The 21,737-nt window shown below is 42.7% G+C and overlaps 2 protein-coding genes across 2 annotated transcripts in view; one reads left to right on the top strand and one right to left on the bottom strand.

The window, feature by feature from the left end:
• Positions 1–2,556: 2,556 nt before the first annotated feature.
• Positions 2,557–14,507, top strand: elk3 (ETS transcription factor ELK3). Its single transcript, XM_008297949.1, has 5 exons — positions 2,557–2,843; positions 7,120–7,357; positions 7,549–8,274; positions 9,491–9,613; positions 12,656–14,507. The coding sequence occupies exons 1-5, from the start codon at positions 2,557–2,559 to the stop codon at positions 12,749–12,751; spliced, it is 1,470 nt and encodes a 489-aa protein (XP_008296171.1). The 3' UTR covers positions 12,752–14,507.
• A 66-nt stretch (positions 14,508–14,573) lies between these two features.
• Positions 14,574–21,737, bottom strand: part of cdk17 (cyclin dependent kinase 17) — a 50,662-nt gene continuing 43,498 nt past the window's right edge. The window contains exons 10-16 of the mRNA XM_008297948.1: positions 21,541–21,716; positions 21,268–21,365; positions 21,055–21,160; positions 20,788–20,830; positions 19,196–19,286; positions 19,021–19,098; positions 14,574–17,921 (exon numbers count right to left, since the gene is read on the bottom strand). Coding sequence (XP_008296170.1) covers positions 17,881–17,921; positions 19,021–19,098; positions 19,196–19,286; positions 20,788–20,830; positions 21,055–21,160; positions 21,268–21,365; positions 21,541–21,716 — 633 coding nt within the window. The 3' untranslated portion in view covers positions 14,574–17,880. The remainder of the gene's footprint in view (positions 17,922–19,020; positions 19,099–19,195; positions 19,287–20,787; positions 20,831–21,054; positions 21,161–21,267; positions 21,366–21,540; positions 21,717–21,737) is intronic.

Raw genomic sequence — 21,737 nt, 5'->3', positions numbered from 1 at the left:
AGCAGCCTGAAGTTTGGCGCTGCTGACGTTTCAAAGAGTCGGGCGGAGCCAAGCGGGCATCAGAGACCCTGAAGAGACGTCTCACTCTGCTCAGCTTCACTCAAACCAACACTTGAGGAAATGCAGAGTAGTTCAGGGCTGGAAGATCTGTCAGATTTCTGGGAAATATTGCGATTTGATCTGCAAGGTCAATTTAAAAAGTCGTGCTCCAGTTCAATATTCACCTTGTAATAGAGTTGAAACATGTGATGGAGCATTTAACGCATGAGGTTTAATTAAAATGTGCCACTGTGGCACGGGAAGGACAGAATGAACTTTTGACACATCAGTTTAAACTCCAGGTCAGAATCAGACTGGGCTTCTGTCAGCTGATCCACAGCCTGCAGCCGGAATCAAACTGTCCAATTATTTGGTAAACAAAACAACTGCTCAAAATTTGCATAAATAAGATAAAAATGGAACTAAATCATTGGTCATTATTTAACAGTCACATCTTATGAGTCCTAAGCTGCATCCATTGAAGTTTGCTTATTGCATTGTTTCAGATTTCCATTTAAAATGGAACATCTGTTACATCATGGAGTGGTTTGATACTTAAACAATGCAGAGAGCTATTTGGTGATTGTACTGGTTTTGTTGGTGATGTTATTCACACATGAACTTCACTTTACATGCAGTCTACACGGTCTGTTGTGGCTCTTTGAGGAACTTTCTAACATCTGAAAAAATGTCCTGGTGATCTTTGCCTGAGTTTTGGGACCACAAACTTGGTTGGATACAAGAATATTAACCAAACAAAGTCTTATAAATGATGCTGCTGAGTTGCATAATGGGAAATCTAGCAGTTTAGCAACTTGGAGACTAAAAGTTGGGATGTCTCAGCCTCTGATTGATTGAGAGTTCTAATCTAACTCATGTGCATCCTCTAACCTGTACCAGATGGTGCATGGTTAAAGGTGAAGCATTTTTCTGGCAAGACATCGAGGATACATTAAATATTGGTCTTTAAGGCCACTATGACTATGAATAAACAGGAGAGTCCGTAATGTAGAGTTGGTTTGTACAGATCCGACACATGTCAACCTCACTGTTCAGGAACTCTTCTGGGTTTGTTTATTTTCTGTACTTTATTGTATGAAAGAGATTTTTATCATTCATCTATTTTCTGTTCTACCCTGTGGAGGGTCACAGAGGGCTATCATCACTGACATGGGCAAAAAGTAGGTTAAACCATGGACAGGTTGTTAGTCCGTCACAGTGGAAACACAGAGAGACAGGGACACTCAGCCAATTTAGAATCACAGATAACAATCATTTGATTATAGATCGGATTCATTTATATGCTCCATCTGCCTGGCAACCTGTAAGTTCATTGTTTGCCACATTGTTTACGGTGCCTTTACTGGTTGTCAGCTGTGAGAGTGATTCACTGGATTTTGTTCTTCTCTATCTGCTTGCAGGACATTTTAGGTCAGGGGTGGGCAATCCTGGTCCTCGAGGGCCACAATCCTGCATGTTTTAGATGTTTCCCTCTTCCAGCACACCTGATTCACATGATCAGGATCGGTATGAGGCTTCTGCAGAGCTTGATGATGAGCTGATGATTTGAATCAGGTGTGTTGGAAGAGGGAAACATCTAAAACATGCAGGATTGTGGCCCTCGAGGACCAGGATTGCCCACCCCTGTTTTAGGTAGAAGGTACAGTTTATCTTCTTAAACATAGACAATCTTTGGAAGGCCCTTTCCTCTCCAGCTGAGTGTTTGAATATTCAGCAGCTCTGCTCTGCTGGTGCATCATTTTGAAACAACTGCAGCCAACTGCACATGTTTACATTTTTATGAGAACAAAGGAAACTACATCCAGAAGGGGAAGACGGGCTGTACAACAAGAGGAGGAAAAGTTTAAAAAGAGACGGCAACACATGCATGCACAAAGAAACTGGAAGTGACGATTCAAATGAGGCACAAAGCAGATAGTTTTATGACTCTATTTAATAATTTAACACAGTTTTTTGCATTCACTTCTGTATGCAGTTGCTTTCACAGATCAGCCGGTCAGAGTTCAGAAACTGATTCATTCCTCTGAACAATATGATGCATTTTATTTAATAAAAATCAAAGATTGGGCAACATTTTAAAGTTACCAGAAGGCCCAAACTTGACCTAGTGTGTGTGTGTGTGTGTGTGTGTGTGTGTGTGTGTGTGTGAGTGAATGAGTGTGTGAAGGAACAGGAACCCCTCCCGGTGAGCAGGAAGAGGGTGACGTCAGTTGTCAGTTGGCTCAGCGCTGAGTAGAGTCACAATTACAATATCTGTGTGTGTGTGTGTGTGTGTGTGTGTGTGTGTGTGTGTGTGTGCGTGCGTGCGTGTGCGCGGGGGGGGGGCAGAGAGAGCGTCTGAGGGGAAACAAAAAGAACGAGTCTGCCTGTGGGCTATTGAGTTAAAGTGTGTGCAGAGAAAGTGTGTGTGTGCGTCCGCTTTGCGCGTGGCTTGGCCCCGTGGTCTGAGTGTGTGTGTGTACGTGAGAGAGTGTGGTTAAAAGAGGGGGTGTGTTTATGGGAAATAGAGATTGTGTGTGTGTGTGTGTGTGTGTGTGTGTGTGTGTGTGTTTACACAGACGGGAATACTGCGCCAGAGGAAGTGCGCCCGTTCTCCGTCTGCGCGTCCCGACTTCCTGCTCTGAGGCAGGAGAGAGAAAAGCTGCGGATCCGCTTTCAGACAGCGGGGCAGCAGCAGCAGCAGCATGGAGCCCCAACACAGCACACACACACCGCTGTAAAGTCCCAAACGCACACATCACGCACCGGCAGACGACAGAGGAGCAGCCGCCGTCCACAGCTGGGTAGGTGCCATGTTTCCTTCTATCTACAACTTTCTGAAGTTATGTGTGTGCGCACTTGTGCGTAATGGAGACACAGAAGCGGATCTGAATTAGCTGTTAGTGTGTTTACTGAAGCCTCACAACGATCAGAAACCCACTGACACCTTCAAAACAGCATAAAAGCCGCACGTGAACTGTTAAACCTGTGCGTAAAATGAGTTTAGTCTGTGCGTAAAGGTGTTAAAGCCGCGCCTTTAGCGGTCTCCGGTTTGTAACAAACCCTGAAACAAACAACACTTTTGGAGTTTAAATTTGGGGGTGGAAATAAAAATAAAAAAGAGGTTAGTGTACCAGCTTCTGTGGAAAAAAATCAGCCGTGGCTCCTTTAAAAATCTAGTAGTAGACTTTCTGGTTTGTCTGGACCTCGCAGACTAATTGCCATGCGCTTCCGGATTGAAGCTGGCAGCAGACAACATCTTGAAAATGAGTCACTGGTGCAAAACAAAGAACCGTTTGAGTTCCAGCAGAACCCCTGCTCCCTCTCCACACACACAGACATATTTCCAAACATAAGAAATACCCAACCCAGAGAAAATGGATGAAGAGTCATGCGTGGTTTGGTTTGTGTCTGCCGGATTAAAGAGTGCACAGATGACACTGAGCTGATATCGGATAGATTCACATTTGGAGAATGAGAATCTTTATGTATTGATTACCTATGACTTGTGAGCTCAGAGAGAGAGAGAGAGAGTTCACAGACAGTCAAACTCTGAGCTTTGACTTAGAGGACCAGTGAACTGATTCTGAAACCCCATAAATCATCATTACCTGCTGCTTTGTTTCTCTCAAGTTCAGACATGTTGGAAGGTCAGAGGGTGTTCATAGATCAGAGACTGACTTCAGGACACAAATGTATTCCCCATATGTTGCTGATGTAGGTCTGTGTGTGTGTGTGTGTGTGTGTGTGTGCGTGTGTGTGTGTGTTGAGGTGGTGCTCTAAAAAAGACAACATCTAAATCCACGACGTGTTAACAGTGGTCTTCATATAAACAAAGACACTGTTTGTTCCCGGTGGTTCCCAGTGACAGGAATTCCTGGACAGGGAAGACCTCTCACCGGGAATGACGCTCCTGTAGCTCAATGACAGGAAGCCCTGGTTTAGACAGACATACGGACAGACATCACTACTTCATCCCTTCACACATACACACACACACACCCAGGCCGGAAATAGGAAGCTAGAATAGGGTTGGTTGTGTGTGGGTTCATGGTGTTGGGTCATTGTTTGCACCACATGCACTTTCCCCCTCTCTGCTGTTCTGTTTCCTGCATCAGAGCCAAGACACAAAGACAGACGTGTATGTTGTATTTTTAGACTGAATTGATTACTCTGGTTTTACTGAACCACACGCTGTTTTAATAAACACACTCAGAGCCATCATCACTTCTTGCCATGTCCTCACCTCCACCGTTTCTCCATTATCGAGGCAGATGTAATAGTTACCAGGGGGATTTCTGATGCACTGTCATGTCGTCATGGCAGCAAATTAAATTTGCCTCTAATCAGTTATTAGCTGTTTTTTTCCCCTTTTCTCAGTACATACAGTGTGTGGCACTCTGGCACTTTAGAGATACTGATCTGAGAGCGGAGACCGAAACAGACGCTGACAGACAGTCGGTGGTTTCCAGGTAAACACGTTGGTTAGGCTTGTCTTGGCAGAAGGTCACTGACCACATCCTGCTTTATCACCATGGAAACATCTGAAAGCCGACCAACGTCTGGACCGCTCTTTCTTTCTCTGTTACATGCAAGAGATGAAACAAATGGGAGTGAATGATATCCGATTTAGAAAAAATATCATGACAGCAAACAAGCAGCCTTGAAGCAAATTAATATAAATAGAGCCCTTTGTGTTGTTTTGCATATAAACTAAAATGGAACATGGGTGAAACTGCACATCTTTTTGAAAAAAATGAACTCCACCCACACATATTGTATTGTACACTTCTAATGTCTGGTCACAACTTGCACCAGGAAGGGGTAAAAACACAAACAAATACACACCGTCTGAATACTGTACCAGCCAGTTCAAAGTGAAAGTACAACAAATAAGTACATACAGATTTTGTTTTTAAAAAAAGAGCAGAAGTAATTTAAAGTGAGACACAACATGTTTTTATTTATGCTCTGGTCACTTTTGAGATTTGGGGATGTTTTTCTTCAAACATGAAAATGACTAATATGCATATTTCGGTATTTCTTTCACTACATTTTGCCTGTTGGACATTTGTGCAAATTAGCCTATACTTATTAAGTTTTACCCTCATTTGCAGATTGAATGCAAAAAAATGTCTGGTCTTAATATGAATAATACACTTGAGACATTTCATGATAACATCGATTAGTTTTAATTTTATCTATAAATAGTGGTTACCAACAGAAATGCATGGAACTGAACAAAACACGTCTTTAAAGGTCGTTTCTTTATGATTGTCTGATGTGGAAATCTCTATTAGAATAGCACTTACAAACACAAAACTTTCTAGTACTATTCTTGTCAATATTCTGAAGGTTTTTACACAGACATATATTATTCATAGCATAGCTTTGCGCATATAAATACAAACTTTCTGTTGTATTGCATATAGTCTTACTGTAAGTGATGGGGGAAGTTTCACACCGGTATCTGTAGTATCTCCTGTTACAGACACTCTAACCACAGCAGCTTTTCAGATCAGTGCTATCATTTAGTTACGGCAGCAAAGGAGCCAATCTTCTTTCACTAAAACAAGTTTTCTAAAGTCGGTCATCTTTTTACATTCACTTCAATGTCTCTAAAGGCCTCTAGTTTGCCATTAGAGTAAAAGTAACCAAACAGTTGATGTCTGTTTTAAAGGATGTGAGTGTATTCTTTTAAAGAAGAGCTAACTAGTTATGCTCTAAAATGCATTTGCAAAAGCCTGAAACTACTTCTTTAGTGAGACAGACCACAGTCTGAGTGAAATAAAACGAATTAAAGGACCAGCAGTGTTGGGGTTTTCAGTGGAGTTTCCATCTGAGGAAGAATCCACATTTGAGTTCACACTGACAATCCTCCTCCTCCCCACGTACCTACACCACTTCTCTTCCTGCTTTATATGTGTCTTTATGTCTTCTGCATCATGTGAGTCTTAGCAAGTGAGAAATTAGTGAAATTTCAGACACACCAGACAGCTTATATACTGTATGTAGACATTCTATGTAGTGTATTTTTTCATTGTTTTTAATCCTCTAATGATTAATTTCCCTGAGCTAAAAATTTTTAATTAGACTTCTTGATAATATTTCCAGGGACATCAACAAATGCATCAGGTTTCACATCCACTGAACTGAAACACTGTTTATTTCATAGGGAGTAAATTTTAAAGCTGCACTGATCAGTCTTTTTATATTAACATTGGATCAACAAAATATGTGTAATGTGAAAAGTGTCCTGCACACTGACAAATCTACATAGAAATATCACTCAACTCAGCAGTTTAGCTCTTTAAACTGAGCATTTCAGCCTCTTTTAGTTCATTGTTGTGTTTTGCTTATTACTGTCTAGTCTAACTTCGCATTAAAGCAGTTCTTTAGTAAGAAACTGTGATAAACCTACTGTGCCGTGGAACCTGTAGCAGCTAAAGAGCCATCTGTTTTACTCAGAAGACAGCAGAGACCAAAACATGGTTGAAAGAAGCGTTAATGTTTGACTCACATTCACAAGCTGATCAGAAGAATATTTTCAAATGAATGCTAGTGTTGCTCCATGTCTACTTAACACATGAACAGGCAGGTGTTTGCGAACCAAAGCAACTTTTTTAGGTCATGTTGCTATAAGTTTAAAGGTGGCAATCAACCACCAAAACCACCAAAAGCTGTCATGTGAAAGTTGCTTGGTCTGCACTTATATAGCGCTTTTATCCAAAGTGCTTTACAATGTGTTTCTCATTCACCCATTCACACACCAATGGCGACAGAGCTGCCATGCAAGCTGCTGCCTGACATTGGGAACAACTTCGGGTTCAGTGTCTTGCCCAAGGACACTTTGACTGTGGAGGGGATCGAACCACCAACCTTGCAATTGGAGGACAACCCGCTCTACCACCTGAGCCACAGCACAGGAGTAGAGTCGTAGTCATCCTGTAGAGTTTCCTGTAGGAGAATATAGGCCATTGTATCCCGACATCCTTCTTGGGGATGCTGTACCTTCTTGGTTAGTCAAAGCAACACGTGATGGTTGAACTTCTCTCATTAAGTCCTGATTCTCGCCTGCAGGTCTCCGGTGTCTCTCTGGTGTCATCGTGTCATGGAGAGCTCCATCACTCTCTGGCAGTTCCTGCTGCAGCTGCTGCTCGATCAAAGCCACAAACATCTCATCTGCTGGACGTCCAATGACGGCGAGTTCAAGCTGCTCAAGTCCGAGGAAGTGGCCAAGCTGTGGGGGCTGCGCAAGAATAAAACCAACATGAACTATGACAAGCTGAGCAGAGCGCTGAGATACTACTACGACAAAGTACGCAACCGTGAACAAGCGTTAACTTTTAAAGACCTTGAGTCATTGGAAACTTCTATGATATACATTGTCTTCTGTTCACAACTGTACATTTAAACTACACAGCAGTCTGAGTGGTTTCATGTCTTGGTGAAGCTAAAACACCAGAACTGTTTTAAATTAATCTACATTTCATCTTGTTTCTTTTGCAGAACATCATCAAGAAGGTGATTGGCCAGAAGTTTGTCTACAAGTTTGTGTCGTTCCCTGAGATCCTGAAGATGGACCCGGCCGTGGTGGAGTCAGGTCGCAGCAGTGAGGAGAGTGTTGGTGCCACATCGGAGCCTGAGGCCGAGGACGAGGACGGCGGTGACAGAAACCAGTACCTCCACTCTGGCCTGTACTCCTCCTTCAGCATCAGCTCCCTGCAGCGCTCCTTGGAGCGACACCGGCCCATCAAGACTGAACCCAGGTCCGACCGCCATGACGACAGCTCCTCCGTCATCCGATTCATTACCAACCGTGGCCACTCCTCCCTCCCCTCCACCCCACCCCCGTCCTTCGCCGAGAACTCCCACCTCTCCGGGCTGTCTCCTCGGCTGGCCGGCTCCTCCTCCTGCTCCTCCTCCCCGGCACAAAGCCCCGCCCACACTCTGGGGAGGGGGAAGGGCCTGAGTGCGGATGCTGATGAGTTAGAGTTAAACGCTCAGCCTCTGAACCTGTCATCTGGGCAGAGGGAGAGGGAGAGGTCACAGAGCACAACGACGCCAGAGAGGAGGGGACTGGCCAACGGCACGCCAATGAAAGGCAGAAAACCCAAAAGTCTGGAAATCTCCTCCTCCTCTCTGCTCCTGACGGGCAGTGACCTCGTCTCCATCGCCCTCAACAGCCCGGCGCTACCTTCAGGGTCCCTGACACCCACCTTCCTCACCACACAGGTACAACACGTGTTAGCACCACTGCACACACACTACGGCCTTCACAAATACATAGGTGAGGAGTGAGACCAAGAGAGTCCGAGTACAGAAAGTCAGACAGGGAGGAGATGGAAAGAGGTGAGCGGAAAGAAAGGAGGAGGCGAGGGAGGGAGGGAGGAGGTTCATAAGTGAAGCCATATGTTCCTGAAGCTCCTGATTCACTGGCAACAACACACTGACCAAACCAGGACAGTCTGACTACACTTAGGCATTCGGCCGACGCTCTTATCCAGACTGAGTAATCATACGCCGCTGTGTGTACATCACTGACGGAAAATAAAAGTGGAGGCTAAACCATTCACTCATTACTCATAAAGCTCATGTGAAAACTTTGGTTTTAGTATTTACAGCTTCTATTTCAATCACGGGAATGCTTTTCAGAAGTCTGGACCCTTTTCAAGGCCTTGTCCCCCCATTTTCACTTTAAAATCCCACCTGAAAGCAGCTTGTGAGGGTTGCTGCTCTTTGATGGCTGTGGGCTTCATCTGGGTCTGAAATACACAAAAAAAACATCAAATGGTTTACAGAAATGACCTGACCGAGCAACGATCGATGGCTGGCAATGAGATAGGATCAAACATAGGTCTGTGTCTTTTCACAGGCAGAGTTTGAGACATGAAAAACTGATTTTCTAAGATTTCATGCTCTGACTAGAGAGATGATGTGGAACGAGGAGGGAGAGACATGACGACTGAAATGCAACAAATGTCCTCAGATTGGTCAGCACCTTAAACCCAGATGCAACCGGGGCACACCTGACAGAACAGCTTGGAAAGATTTCCTTGATAATGTGCATTCTGCTAAAACAAATCAGGATTTCTAACAAACTCAGCGGCTGCACTGATATTCGCTGTGAGGATGCGAACACAAAGGTATTCAGCAAACTGTTGTTCCAGCACCTTTTATTTCCTGGCTGTTGTAGAAAAGCAAACCAAGCTGGTCTTAGTTAAACAGAAGAGACAGAAAATAGATGCCATGAATAGTGCATGAGGCTGCATGCAGACGGTCTGCCAGCTCTGCTCCATGCGAGTTCACTAGAGGGCAGACTTGGCTTTGAGCTCTGGGTGAGACGGAACGACATGACGGCTTCACCGCCGGCTGTGAGCGGCCAGAACAAACACCATCAGCTCCTTCCCGTCGTATTCATTCCCCTGACATTTCGTTTTTGTCTACGTAGACTCCGTCTGGTCTGCTGCTCACTCCCAGTCCTCTCCTCTCCAATATCCGTTTCTGGTCCAGCCTGAGTCCGGTGGGACCCCTGAGCCCCGCCCAGCTGCAGAGCCACGCACCCTTCTTCCAGGTAACACTCATCTATTTATGTCTCTGAGCATGTGAGGACTTTTTAATGACTGCCAGCAATCCTTAAACCCCTATTAGGCTCAACTAGCTCTAATCTTATCCTCTGCCTGTACCGAACCTACATTAGTCAGACAGAAGAACCTTCATCAAACTAGTCTGTATGAGGAGCCATGTGACTGAGCAGTGAGGAAAAAGTGCCGATAGCTATTCAAAAGTAGCTTATGTGGCTTCTTCTGTTACAAATTCCAGACTTCTATCTCCTTAATTTGTCATGAAACGACAAAGAAGCAGGCCACACCTGGATACGATCAGTCCACTGTCTGATTATGTAGAACTCTGAAAATGGAGGAATCAGATAAATAATGGCTGTAATTCCTAAGTGTTAAAACCCATGAACTGAAAGTCTTGACTTTAATCACATATTGATCGCTCCACTGTTGCGGTGTACAGAGGGAACATTACAACTATTGTGTCACTGTCTAAATTAGGGGGTCCATCCTTATGGTTCTTTCAGGGTTGATCATTGGTATTTAAGGAGACTGGTAGCTGCTGCTGGAATTGATTTGCAGTAAAAAAAAAAAAAAAAAAGTGTTTGTGTCAAAATTCCTCATAAGACAAACTCCAAACTTGGTTGAAGCGTATTTGTCTATATTTGTTTTACATCTGTTCAATTAAAAGAAAACTTTTCAACATTTATCCTCCAGGGCTGATTGGCTGTTACTAATGACATGCAGCCAATCAGATCGTGATGTGGGCGGGGCTTAACTTTAGACAATAGAGTGATTACAGATAAAACGAGGAGGCTGCATCAGAGCCGAAGCAGAGCATTTTTAATTTATTGAATTTTATTGGGAACTGATTATAAAAAACGCCAGATAATCTGAAAAATACTGATTGTTGGAAGTGAAACTCATTTTGCCAATAATTGGTGAAGCCCATGATAAAATACTTGCTAATTTTTGGGTGGTTCCAACTTAAAGAGGATAAAGTGAGTTAAAACATCTTCCCCTTGAAGGATTTTGCTTATTTTTCTCCACTTCATTGTGAGCCGGTTCTCCTAAGTCTATCTATGCGACCGACTCAGATTATGCCCCAGTTTTGTCTCTGAAATGATGGAAAACATGTTTATGGATAATTACACAAAACCGTAAAGTGTGTTCTAAAAAAAAAAACATCTCAAGCGGTTTCATTTCTAATGGCTCTAATGGACAAAACGACAAACAGACTTGGTGATGATGGATACAAAACCTCTGTCTGCTTACGAGCCACCTCGGTTTACAGCAAGTCCCTCCCTCCTAACTACAGGCCTTTTATAGTCATTTCACACTGCAGATTTACCTCTGCAGTTGTTTTCATGCGGCTCCGTGTGTGTGTGTGTGTGCGTGATTCACCGTGTGCCAGGGTTTCAAAATAAGCTACAGATGTTTCCGTTCTGGTGTGGACAAGAAAAGGGGGCAACTTCCTGTTGGCTCGGGGGGGGAAAAGGAGAGGGTTAGTTGGTCAGGAGCTCCTCCCACCCATGTCAGCTCTCCAGCACAAACACACAAATACACACTAAACCCCCCAAATATACTGTTTAGCGTCTAATGCCCAGCGTTGTATTCCCCACGACAGGATCTGGCCTCAACACTGACGCGCTGTTATATTTAAAGTGCTCACGATGTATTAAAATCTACTTTGTCCACCAAACATGAGTGCTGTGGAAAATAGAGAAATCTCTTGATGTAACTTCAACCAGCTTGGACAGAACATTCATTTTCATCATCCGCAGCAACAGTGATTCTGTGGAAACAAATCCTAACATGAAGGAGCCGTGGATGCATGACTCCAGAAACCCCCTCAGTAAGTCAGCATGCAATTACTGGTCAGCTGTGCAGAGGAGGGAAAGCAAGAAGGGTTTAAACGGGGTTCTCTTGAGCTCTTACTCTTCTCTCACCTGCTATTGGAACAGTTTGGTGCGACAAAATGGATATCCACTTCTTCTGTTTCTGACGTGGTTGAACACACGAGTTCTGGGGATGAAAAAGGAAACGAATGTGAAAGTAGCAAAAGCTGCAGTTCCTCAAATGTCCACTTGAGGGCAGCTCCAAAAGCGAGCCAATCCTCATAGACCCCCATGTTAAACTGTGCAACTTTACAGCAGAAATAAACATGTTTACAGCCTGTTACGAAAAACAGTTTTGGTCTATATGGCTAATTTTTCCGTTCATGACAACTGTACAGGGGGGATTTTTATTGCAACAGTTTAAGTTGTAATCAAGTTTCTAAATAATTACGGTCATGGCCGTTTTGAGTGACAGGAAGCTACGTTATACGACATGGATGAATGGATCAGAGATGTTTGCATGGCCTGTCTCATCTCCACTCACATTCCACCTCTTTGCCAACATATGGAGCCCCAAATTAGAAGGAAATAAAAACATAAGTGGTAAAGATGCCATAATCCCACAGTATATTCTTCACACAGTGGTAAAACGTACACAAACAAATATTGCAATCAGCTGTTGGATTGGAGTGTGCTTGGTTGTCTGTCTCTAAGTGTGCCTTCGTCAGCTGGGATAGACTCCAGCCCCACACGACCCTAGTGAGGATTAAGTGGTGTATAGATAATGGATGGATGGATGGATGGATGGATGTTGCATTGGGCCTCGGTTGGTTGGAGAAGGAAAGTCCACGTATTAGAAGATGCTAACACTGCCAAGGTTATATTTCAAATGTCCTTGTAGCTACTATTAATTTATATCGACCTGATTTAGCGTTTTCATTTTTCATTTCACCTCCTGGAAAGTGTCAAATGACAGTGTTTGGGAGAAGAAATGCAGCCTGTAACCTCATCTCAGGTTCTGAACACTCTCTTTGATGTAAAGTGTACAATTTAAGAAAGTTTCTACCAGAGATCTGACAGGATTCGTGCAGATTCTCTGAAGTTTCCTGCTAACAAAATAACAACCAAAAACCTTGTGCACCACTGTGTTTGGAGCTAAAATGTCATTGCTGTTTAGTTTTTTTTTTTCCACGTCTAATTCTACCTGTCTCCCTGCAGTTCCCCACTCTGCTGAATGGACCCCTTCCCATGCCTTTACCCAGCGTGGACGCTGCCTCTCCTCTGCTGCTCTCCTCCACCTCCCACAAGTCCTGATGCCAGACCGAACTCCAAGAGCAAACTGGGCCAAAGCAGCCAGAGCTGGGCACAAATCCCAACCAAACCAATAATCATTAAACTGTCAAGATGAACCACACGGGATCTGGACTCCATCTGAGTCCAGTTACCATTTGGTTTTTAAACCTGTTCCTTTGCATTTGTTACGGAAGAAACAGGAGCTTCACTCTGAAGCTTTGCTCTCTGAGAAGAGTATTTGCATTGGACATTTATTTCTATGTTTGTTTACTGCAGGTCAACTTTAACATCTGTGTTTGGTCTTTTGCTTGTTTTTTTTTCAGCACATAAATACCTAAATTTCTTTTCATACAAAGAAATAAGTGAAGGCCAGACTTCAACATTCATCTCATTCTATTACCCTTCTCCTTCCACTTTGTGTCAAACCAGTGATATAGACTGGTTAACATGTTATGAATGCCCTTGCTATTTTCCCCCTGACTTGACTGATCTCCATATCCACACATTTGACTCAAACGAAGAAGATCCGAGGAAGTCCTTGTCAGGATTTATGAGATTATGATCCCTCACTGAGCCAGAAAGATGTACAAGTGTAATCCAGAATGACAGGAACTTCTCTTAGTGGACTCAAGAACAGCTTCCAGAAGTGCTTGTTGTGCTGCCATACAATTAAATGTGGGACAAAATTTTGCTTTCTTGCAAAAGGTGAGAGTTCCACAAGAAGACTGTTCACACTCTGACAAATGTACGCATGAAATGAAGCTACAGCCAGGAGACTGTTACCATAGAGGAACCAGAAAACAGACAGCTTTGTTCTGTCAGAAGGTAACAAAATCCAACTAGCAGCAGCTAAAAGATCAGCTTAACTGATAAATGAAAGTTGACTGGCAGATTCAGTGACTGAGGAGCTGGCTCTCTTGTATTGTGCTTTGAGTGGTTGTTTATTCTCCCCTACATATATATATAGATATAGGTCTGTGTGCTCCTCGCTGCATTTAACTGCATATACAGTTACAATCAATGAGCTTCAAGAGGTGCTGCTAAGTGGATTTTACCTTTGGACAAACTAGGTGTCTCCCCCCCCACTGCAAGTCTTAATGCTAAGCTAAGCTAATCGCCTCCTGGCTCCAGCTTCATATTGATTGCACAGATATGAGCGATGTGTCAATCTTCTCATCTCATTCTCTGCAAAGAAAGCAAAGCATTTCCCCACATTTGATCAGGATGGAATTATAACTGGATAATTAGACGCTACAGGCTTCGCAGGCCAGTAAAGAATTTGAGGTTGACGAGATCGTGCTTTTCTCCTGTGCCCAGACTTCCCTTTAAGAGACCAAATCTCCCAAATTTGCACAATTTTGGATGTTGCAGGTCTCAAGATTATTGTTACACAACGTCCAGATCTTGATTCTTTGAGTTGGAAATGTGAACATGAGATGGAACCTTCACTGACTCCTAGCAGAGCAGCTGCTAGCCAGAGCGCTGAAATGCTGTGGAAGTTGATTTTTTTTTTGTTTTTATTCTGTATAATTTCCCCAAATTTATTTTAATGCACTGTACTTTTTAAGCCTTGTACCAGCTGTGCCTTCCATAATGTAAGATTAATGTAAATGTGTTAAGCTTTAATAGACATGCCAGGTCACAATTGCACAACGGCTCCTGGTTATTTTTATAGTGAAATTAATGGAAGTGTATTCTCAGTGATTTGCTTGTTTTCAGCAGTTTTTAAAAAAAAAAGAATTTTACTGTTTTTTGGAATAAAAATGAATGAATTCTCTGAACTAGTGGATTCATTTTTAGTTTGGGAATAACACGATTCAAAGAACGACAGCTGCACAGAGCGTTTATGAAACAGTTTAAATTTACTTTCGATGGTTATGAGAAATAAATAGTTCCAGTAAAAAGAGTCACACACCAACTGTTCACCGGCAGCTCAGTGTTTCAGAGAGGTCGAGTTCACAACACAGCAGGCCTTCCATGCATCAGGCACACACTCATACGCACGCACGCTCACACATGTTCACATAAAATTAGGTCATTCATACGTTTTTTTTTTGTTGAAAAAGTACAGTTTAACAATGATAAATATTTAGCTGTTACAGAAATCTCCTTTCGTGCATGTTACTGCTGTTCGTGTACAAAAAGTCGTATTAGCAGAAACACAGTTTGCGGTTGGCGGGGAAATAATCCTGCATCCTTACGTTTGACTGAAGAGAAATTGTTCAGAAATCTTTCCAGTGAAACATTTGAACGTGTAGATACACAACATGAGGGCAGGAAGGATTCATTTTTAAAGGTGCTCTGGGGCAAATTGTAGAGCAATGGGTCAACACATTTCAAGCTATCTACCACTAATATATTGCATTTCTTTCTATGAACACATTAAGTGGTAGATTGTTTTAAATGTAAGCTGTTCACAGTATGTTTGTTGTAACCGTGTGTGGACTGAACCGTAGTTCACTAAAACACAGAATGTTTACAGGATTATTCCACTACCAGCTGGAAACTGTGTTAAAGTTAATTAATGCTATTAATGAATTTATCAAGCATTAGCAGTGCCTGCAGCACTTTTCAGTATGTTGTAACAGAGAACTCTAGTGTCGCTCAGACAAAACCTCTAAATCTCAACAGTCAATAAATATGACATTTTAAATGTTGAGCAAACAAGATGCACAAAGTGGAAAACCTCCCTCAGATCCTCTTTCGTGTTCACTGTGTGATGGTCGGCGCCCTCCTGGTGGTGTTTAGTGACGTTTATGCACTCACTTCTATGTTTATCACTGTGAGTGTAGAAACTGCTCTCCACCATGTGACTGTTGAATTTTGTTGCAAAATGGTGGCTTGTTTTTCAACGGAAATTAGATGTTTACTGGTAATACTTCAATAGAAATTTTGAAAATGTGCCTAATCACTTTTGTGCCGAGAGTCAGATGTAAGGATTGATACTACACGTGTACGCTAAACATTTAGCTGGAGCCAGCGACTGCTTAGCTTAGCTAAATATATAAAGCCTGAAATCTGGGAAAAAAGCTAGCTCTGCATGCAAACAAAATCTGCCTACCAACACCTCTAAAGCTCAGTAGTCTTACATGTGTACAAAAAACAAAGTGTAAAAATGCCAAATTGTGACATTAAAGAGGGTTATGTGCCAGACTATTAGCTAGTTGAAGTCAATACAGTTCGCTATGTAATAGCCCAGCACATAACCTAAACTGCAACTTGTTGTTTTTTTACACTTCAGTAATCAAAGAGGATAAAAAGTGCTGATTAGTAAGCTTTACAGGCTCTGGTGGGCAGATTATGCCAGTTATTTCCAACTGTTTTCAGGTCTTTGTGTGAAATGAAGCTAAGCTAATCTGCTGCTATAGATTAATACTTAGCATCCGAACATGAAATTTGCATTATTTTTCCCATTTTACTGCAATACCTCATATCTACCAAAGTGTTAAACGATTAATTGAAAGCAATGAAACTCCTGGAAACATGTGGACCACATGAGGCCACACCGACGTTGATCCAGCAATGAGAAAAATAACATAATGCAACTAAAGTAAACCAGGAACGCATCTCACAGCAGTAGACGTTTGTAACAGCGATGAGGGGAGATCTTCCATTTGCTTCAGTAAACATGTCCTCAAAAGCAGACTTCTCAACAGGCTTCATCATCTGTAGCATCACTGTCAGTTGCAAACAACACAGCGGGCAGTTAAATCTAAAATTTCAATTTGAAATCTCTTTTTTTTGTTTGTTTTTTTTTGTTTGTACAAATGCTGGAGAGGGCAGTGGTCCGACGTCAAGTGGAAAATAACCATTTTGCTTTATGAACAGTTCCAACACGCGATCCCACCTCCGGAAAACATGCCACAATGACACTGTTGTTTCACAAGGAGAGGTCAAAGGTCACAGACACAGAGAACATATCTTAATACTGTTGGGTAAACTTGGCCATGTCCAGGCCTGTGTCCCTGATTCAAAAAATAAAAAGGAAAAAAAAACAAAAAACACACACACTGAAGTGCAAGTTAAAAACAAAGAGTTACTGCAGTGAGATCTCTGAATGTACACAGAGCAGGAAAAATGTAGTTTGCATTTTTTTTTCAGAAGAAAAAAAGAAAACAAGCAGTGAAGTCCTGGCAGTTTAGTGAGAGGGGTTTTAGGGAAGGCTTGCTGGCTTCCTGTGGGACGTCACGTGACTTTGTTTCCAGCTCCTGTGCTCCTCTTCCATCATCTTTCCGCGAGTCTTCCCAACTGTCTGCCTCCCCTACGCCTCACTTTTGGTCCCGTTGCTGAGCCAGAACGGTCAAAAGGAACCCAAGAACCAAAAGTTGGATGTTCTCATGCTGACTGGGCTCCGCATGTGCTTCTTTAACCCCTCGGCTGTCAGTCCACTTACGGTCATGCTTTCTGACTTTGACTGTAACCCTGGAGGGCAGCGGGCCCTCTGAAAACAGAGTCCATCTGAAATGTTTTGGAAAAACGACGATGGGAAATCCAGAGGAACCAGTTTTTTTCCCTCCATCCAACACCATCTAATGTTCCAGCCGTTCTAAACCTGGAAATGTTGAAGAGTTCAGTCACGGAAGCTCGAAGAGAAACAAAACATAATCTCCAAATATATATATATGTAGATGTACATATTTAAAAAACAAAAAAACAAAAACAAATCTGAAGAAATTGAAGCTTTCAGTCTCCAAGCACAACAACAAGAACAACAACTTGGATCACAGCGTCGACATCAACATCAGTTGAATTCTAACTCAAAAGAAGCCGGAGAATCATAGTCAGAAGAAGAACAACAGGAACCTTACTGACTGCTCAACTGTGCATGGCGTCTCGAGTTCACATCACGTGCACACACACACTCACACATACACACACACACACACACACGGTGTGTTAAATACAGACAGTAGTAGTTTAGCAGCAAAAAATTCAACCTCACCCTGCCCCCCCAATAAATAAACACAGTCTCCAAATAGATTCAACTCAGAGTCACTCGCTCAGAGGGGTGTGTGTGTGTTTTTGTGTGTGTGTGTGTGTGCGTGCAGGTTAAGGGGAGGGGGTCGTCACTCCGAGGGGAGGTGGGCTCATGCGAGAGGTTGCTGGGAAGTGATGAAGTTTAGCCAATGGAGCATCCTCTTCATGGAGCATTAGAAGAGCATGCTCTGCCTCCTGTTGATCTTGCCGTTACCTGGAAGGAGAAGGAAGACTCTTAAAAATACAATACCCACAATGCCGTGTGGTTTACACAATATGACATTGTTGCCAAATGAGGAAGCTCTGACTTTACACATGATGCTCAGTTTAGTTGTAACAAGGAATCCGACTCTTCTAAACTATTCTATTTGAATTATGAGAAACGTATAAACTTGAGCTAAACCAGGCACTAAAAGTCAGGATATCTGTAGCTTTTAGTCCTGCTTTTATTAATCTGCCTTTTGTGAGTGTCCAACTTTAATGGTAAATAACTGGCGTGCCCCTTCAACGACCATCATCAAATATAACCAACACTGAAAAGCCTCCGTCTCAGTCAGCTTTCTGATGATTGTGACATATTTATATAGCAAGAAACTTTTTTCTTCTACCAGCAGGGTTCACTTTAAACACCCAAACTCCACCATTCTAGAAACTAAAAACAGAGACAATCGCTGGGTGTTAAACTTCCCAATCGTCCTTAAACTGCTCATTGGTGACATGTAGTTTGGCAGAAAATCGTGGCATTTCTTCAAAACTACCTTATCCTGCATGTCTCATTTCAAAATTCACCAAAGTCAAACACCTTTATGAACCAGATTCTGTAAAAAAAAAAAAAAAAAAATTCTGTAAAAAAAAAAAAAAAAAAAGAAAAAGTTTTCCTTCTCCAGCAGAATTGGCACCTGTGAAGTTCTTACTGACTCAGCTACGATCTACAGTCATGGAACAGAAATTCAGGGACTTTTCAGCTGAACTGCAGGCGGTGTTTACAAAGAGCACACAGGAAACAAATTAAAACCGTAACTACTAAAATATTTATAGTATGCACAGTAACCTCTTTTTTCTCCAGTATTGCACACACCTTGGCAACATGTTTCGTTAGTTCTGTTTTGTATTTTAACTGTCTCTCTCCGTCTAGCCATGGTTGTGCTGTTTCCATAGAGATGCAGTATGTTATATCACAGTGAAAAACGAGCCCACAGTGTGTAAAAAAAATATGACAGGAACGAAAAACAGGTAGAAACTGCTTGGCGTTCAGAGGGTTTATGGTCTAACAAGCTGAGGTGCTGAAGTGTCTGCATGTGTTCCTCACCCACCTGACTCCGGGTACGAAGAGTTCCTGTAGCCGGGGTCTCTCTGCATCTGCACTTCTTTTAATGTGAATAATGATACGCCTGAAACACAGGGGAGAGCTTCAGTCTGCAGTAGGTAGCAAGACAAAAAAAAGAGAAAGCCAAAGACAGACAGCCTTATTAAGCCGCGTGTGCTCACTCTCAGGCAGCGTGTGCACTCTCATCCCGAGCTGCCTGAAGTAGGAATGCTTCATCGCCTCGTCAGCTGAAATCCTCTTCTTGGATTCGTACTGCGGAGACAAAAACAGATGGCATTAATCATCCTGTGATTTTAGCAGAAAATGCTGCGGTAGGTTGTTATTATGTCTGCAATCAGCAATTCACCTAGAAACATTGTGAAAGACGCTAGAAACAGGAACCATGTGTTTGTTCACTGAAAATTCTGTGGCAAGGGAAACACTGACAGCACTGCGCCCCCTGTTGTCTACAACTGGCACCGAAGGAATAGAACCGCAAATAAAGCAGCAGCGGTGGAGAACAGACTCACTGAAACGTGTTGTGTGAGTTGTTATTGTGGGGAAACACACAGTTATATTGGGACATTTCCTCACAACAAACAGAAGATGAATTAGTTCTGGCAGTAACCGAACATTAACATCCATGCCTATGATGCTTACGTGAATATTGAACATACAACACACAACTACAGGCGGATGTGATCTGAGGATGATGTTGTGATTTATGTTCTGTGTCTTTAACCACGAGCATTAAAGCATTTTTTTGTTCTTGTATTTGTACGTTTACATATTCATCATGTTGCCAACAAAAACAGCCACTCAAGCAAAGTTAGTTACACTAATTAATTAATACTATTAACACTACTTAATGCCTTAAAAGAAATTAAAATGAACTTAGAATGAAATTATGAGCACAGACACAATAAAAAAAATACAAAAACCTGGAAGTGATAAAAAGGCAAAGACGGGTACCCGAATAAATAAAATTAGAAACCGTTTCAGATGCACTACGGGCCTAAAAAGGAAATAAATCAATACTAAAAACACGTATTGCACGGCCACAGCAGAAATATAACAAATGTATTCCACCATATGACTGGGTTTTTAAGTGTCCCCTACCTCCACTTCTTGAGCAAGTGAAGCTAAATTAGGCGTCATCTTGTGACAAAACCTTCAAGTAACAACACAGGCGGTTGTACGTTGGTCTGAAATCATAACTCCTGTCACTGTCCAAGTGCTTTTCGAGATTAGCTGAGCTATAAACACAGCAAACTGAAGTGAGGCGAGCGTTACTTTGCTGGCCAAGTTTGACAGCATCTAAACATAACACAACTTTCATGCTGCTGGAGCTGAAAACACACTCGGATAAAATGATCCACACAGGCTGGACCGCTGGTTCTCAAACTGTGTGCAGATTTGAGGCAAGATGCAGTAAATGAATATTTAAAGAAATTTTGTTTTTGTTTTTTTATGATGCACGGCATCATGGTGCTGCACATAATACATTTTTGAGTACTTTCTCCTTCTAGTCATGGTTGTTTCCATAGCGATGCAGGACTTTATAACTCCAGGAAAAATGAGTTCACAGCGAGTCAAAATGTGAAAGGAGCAAAAAAACACAGAGAAACTGCTTGGGTTCAACAGTCAACAGTTTTTAAAATGTATTAGTTTCATATGTAACACTGCTTAAGGATGAGAAAACCAAACACGAAGCAACATAAATCAGTTTAGAGTGAGTTGCATTCTGGGTACTGTGACGGAAGTAAACACTCACTCTGAGGAAAGACAGCAGCAGCTCGATGCCTTCACCGTCCAACCTAAAGACGAAAAAGAAGAGCAACAGTTTACTGTCTGCCTGCAGCACGGGCCGATGGGAATGTGGGGACTCATGGGAGGAAGGAAGTGGACAGACATCTCTGAAATGTTCTACAGGATTTCCTGTCTGTAGCTCACACACACTCACACGCTCAAGAATATAAGCCTTCACTGTATGTACAGAGAACACGGGCGCACAGAAAAACAAACACACAGACCGCAGTACCTGGGGGCGTGGTTGATTAACGGCTGTGGTTTGTATTTGGGGAAATTGTAGGATTTAAACTCTTCGATGGAGGAGATTCCCGGCCAGTTTTCCTCTGTGGGTGTGCCTGAAGTCACACAGTCACAACCAATCAGACGTACTGAGCAATATGTTGCCACATGAGGTTGAACAGGTAAACACTTGTGGTGATGTGCTCTGGCAGGAGACGCTCACCCAGTAGCCTGAAGATGAGGTGGAGCTCGTCCTCCACCGTGGAGCCTGGAAACAGAGGCCGACCCGCAGCCATCTCGTAGAATATACAGCCGACACCCCTGTAGAGACACGCACACAACATCAGCTAACATGCAGGGGAGGGTTCACAGGGATTCATGTGATCTAAAACAACACATTAGTAACTAAACAGAAAAGTGTTGTGCGGTTGACAGTCATTTGATCCACTGTAAATGTAAAAAAAAGCATTAGTAGAAGTCCTTGTATGCTTCCTACCACATGTCGATCTGTGTTGAGTACTCTGAGGATCCCAGCAGAACATCCGGAGGCCGGTACCAAAGTGTCACCACCTCGTTGGAATACGTTTTAGTCGGGACGGACTTGGCCCTCGCCAGACCTGCCGACCCACCACACACAGACACACACGTTAGGATTCTCACACAGCCAGGTGGCTTTGTCAATTCTAACACATC

The sequence above is a fragment of the Stegastes partitus genome, unplaced genomic scaffold (genome assembly GCF_000690725.1).
Source record: "Stegastes partitus isolate 25-593 unplaced genomic scaffold, Stegastes_partitus-1.0.2 Scaffold1261, whole genome shotgun sequence".
Lineage (NCBI taxonomy): Eukaryota > Metazoa > Chordata > Actinopteri > Pomacentridae > Stegastes > Stegastes partitus.
Note: the sequence above shows the minus strand (reverse complement) of the source record. Positions and strands in the feature narration are given on the sequence as shown.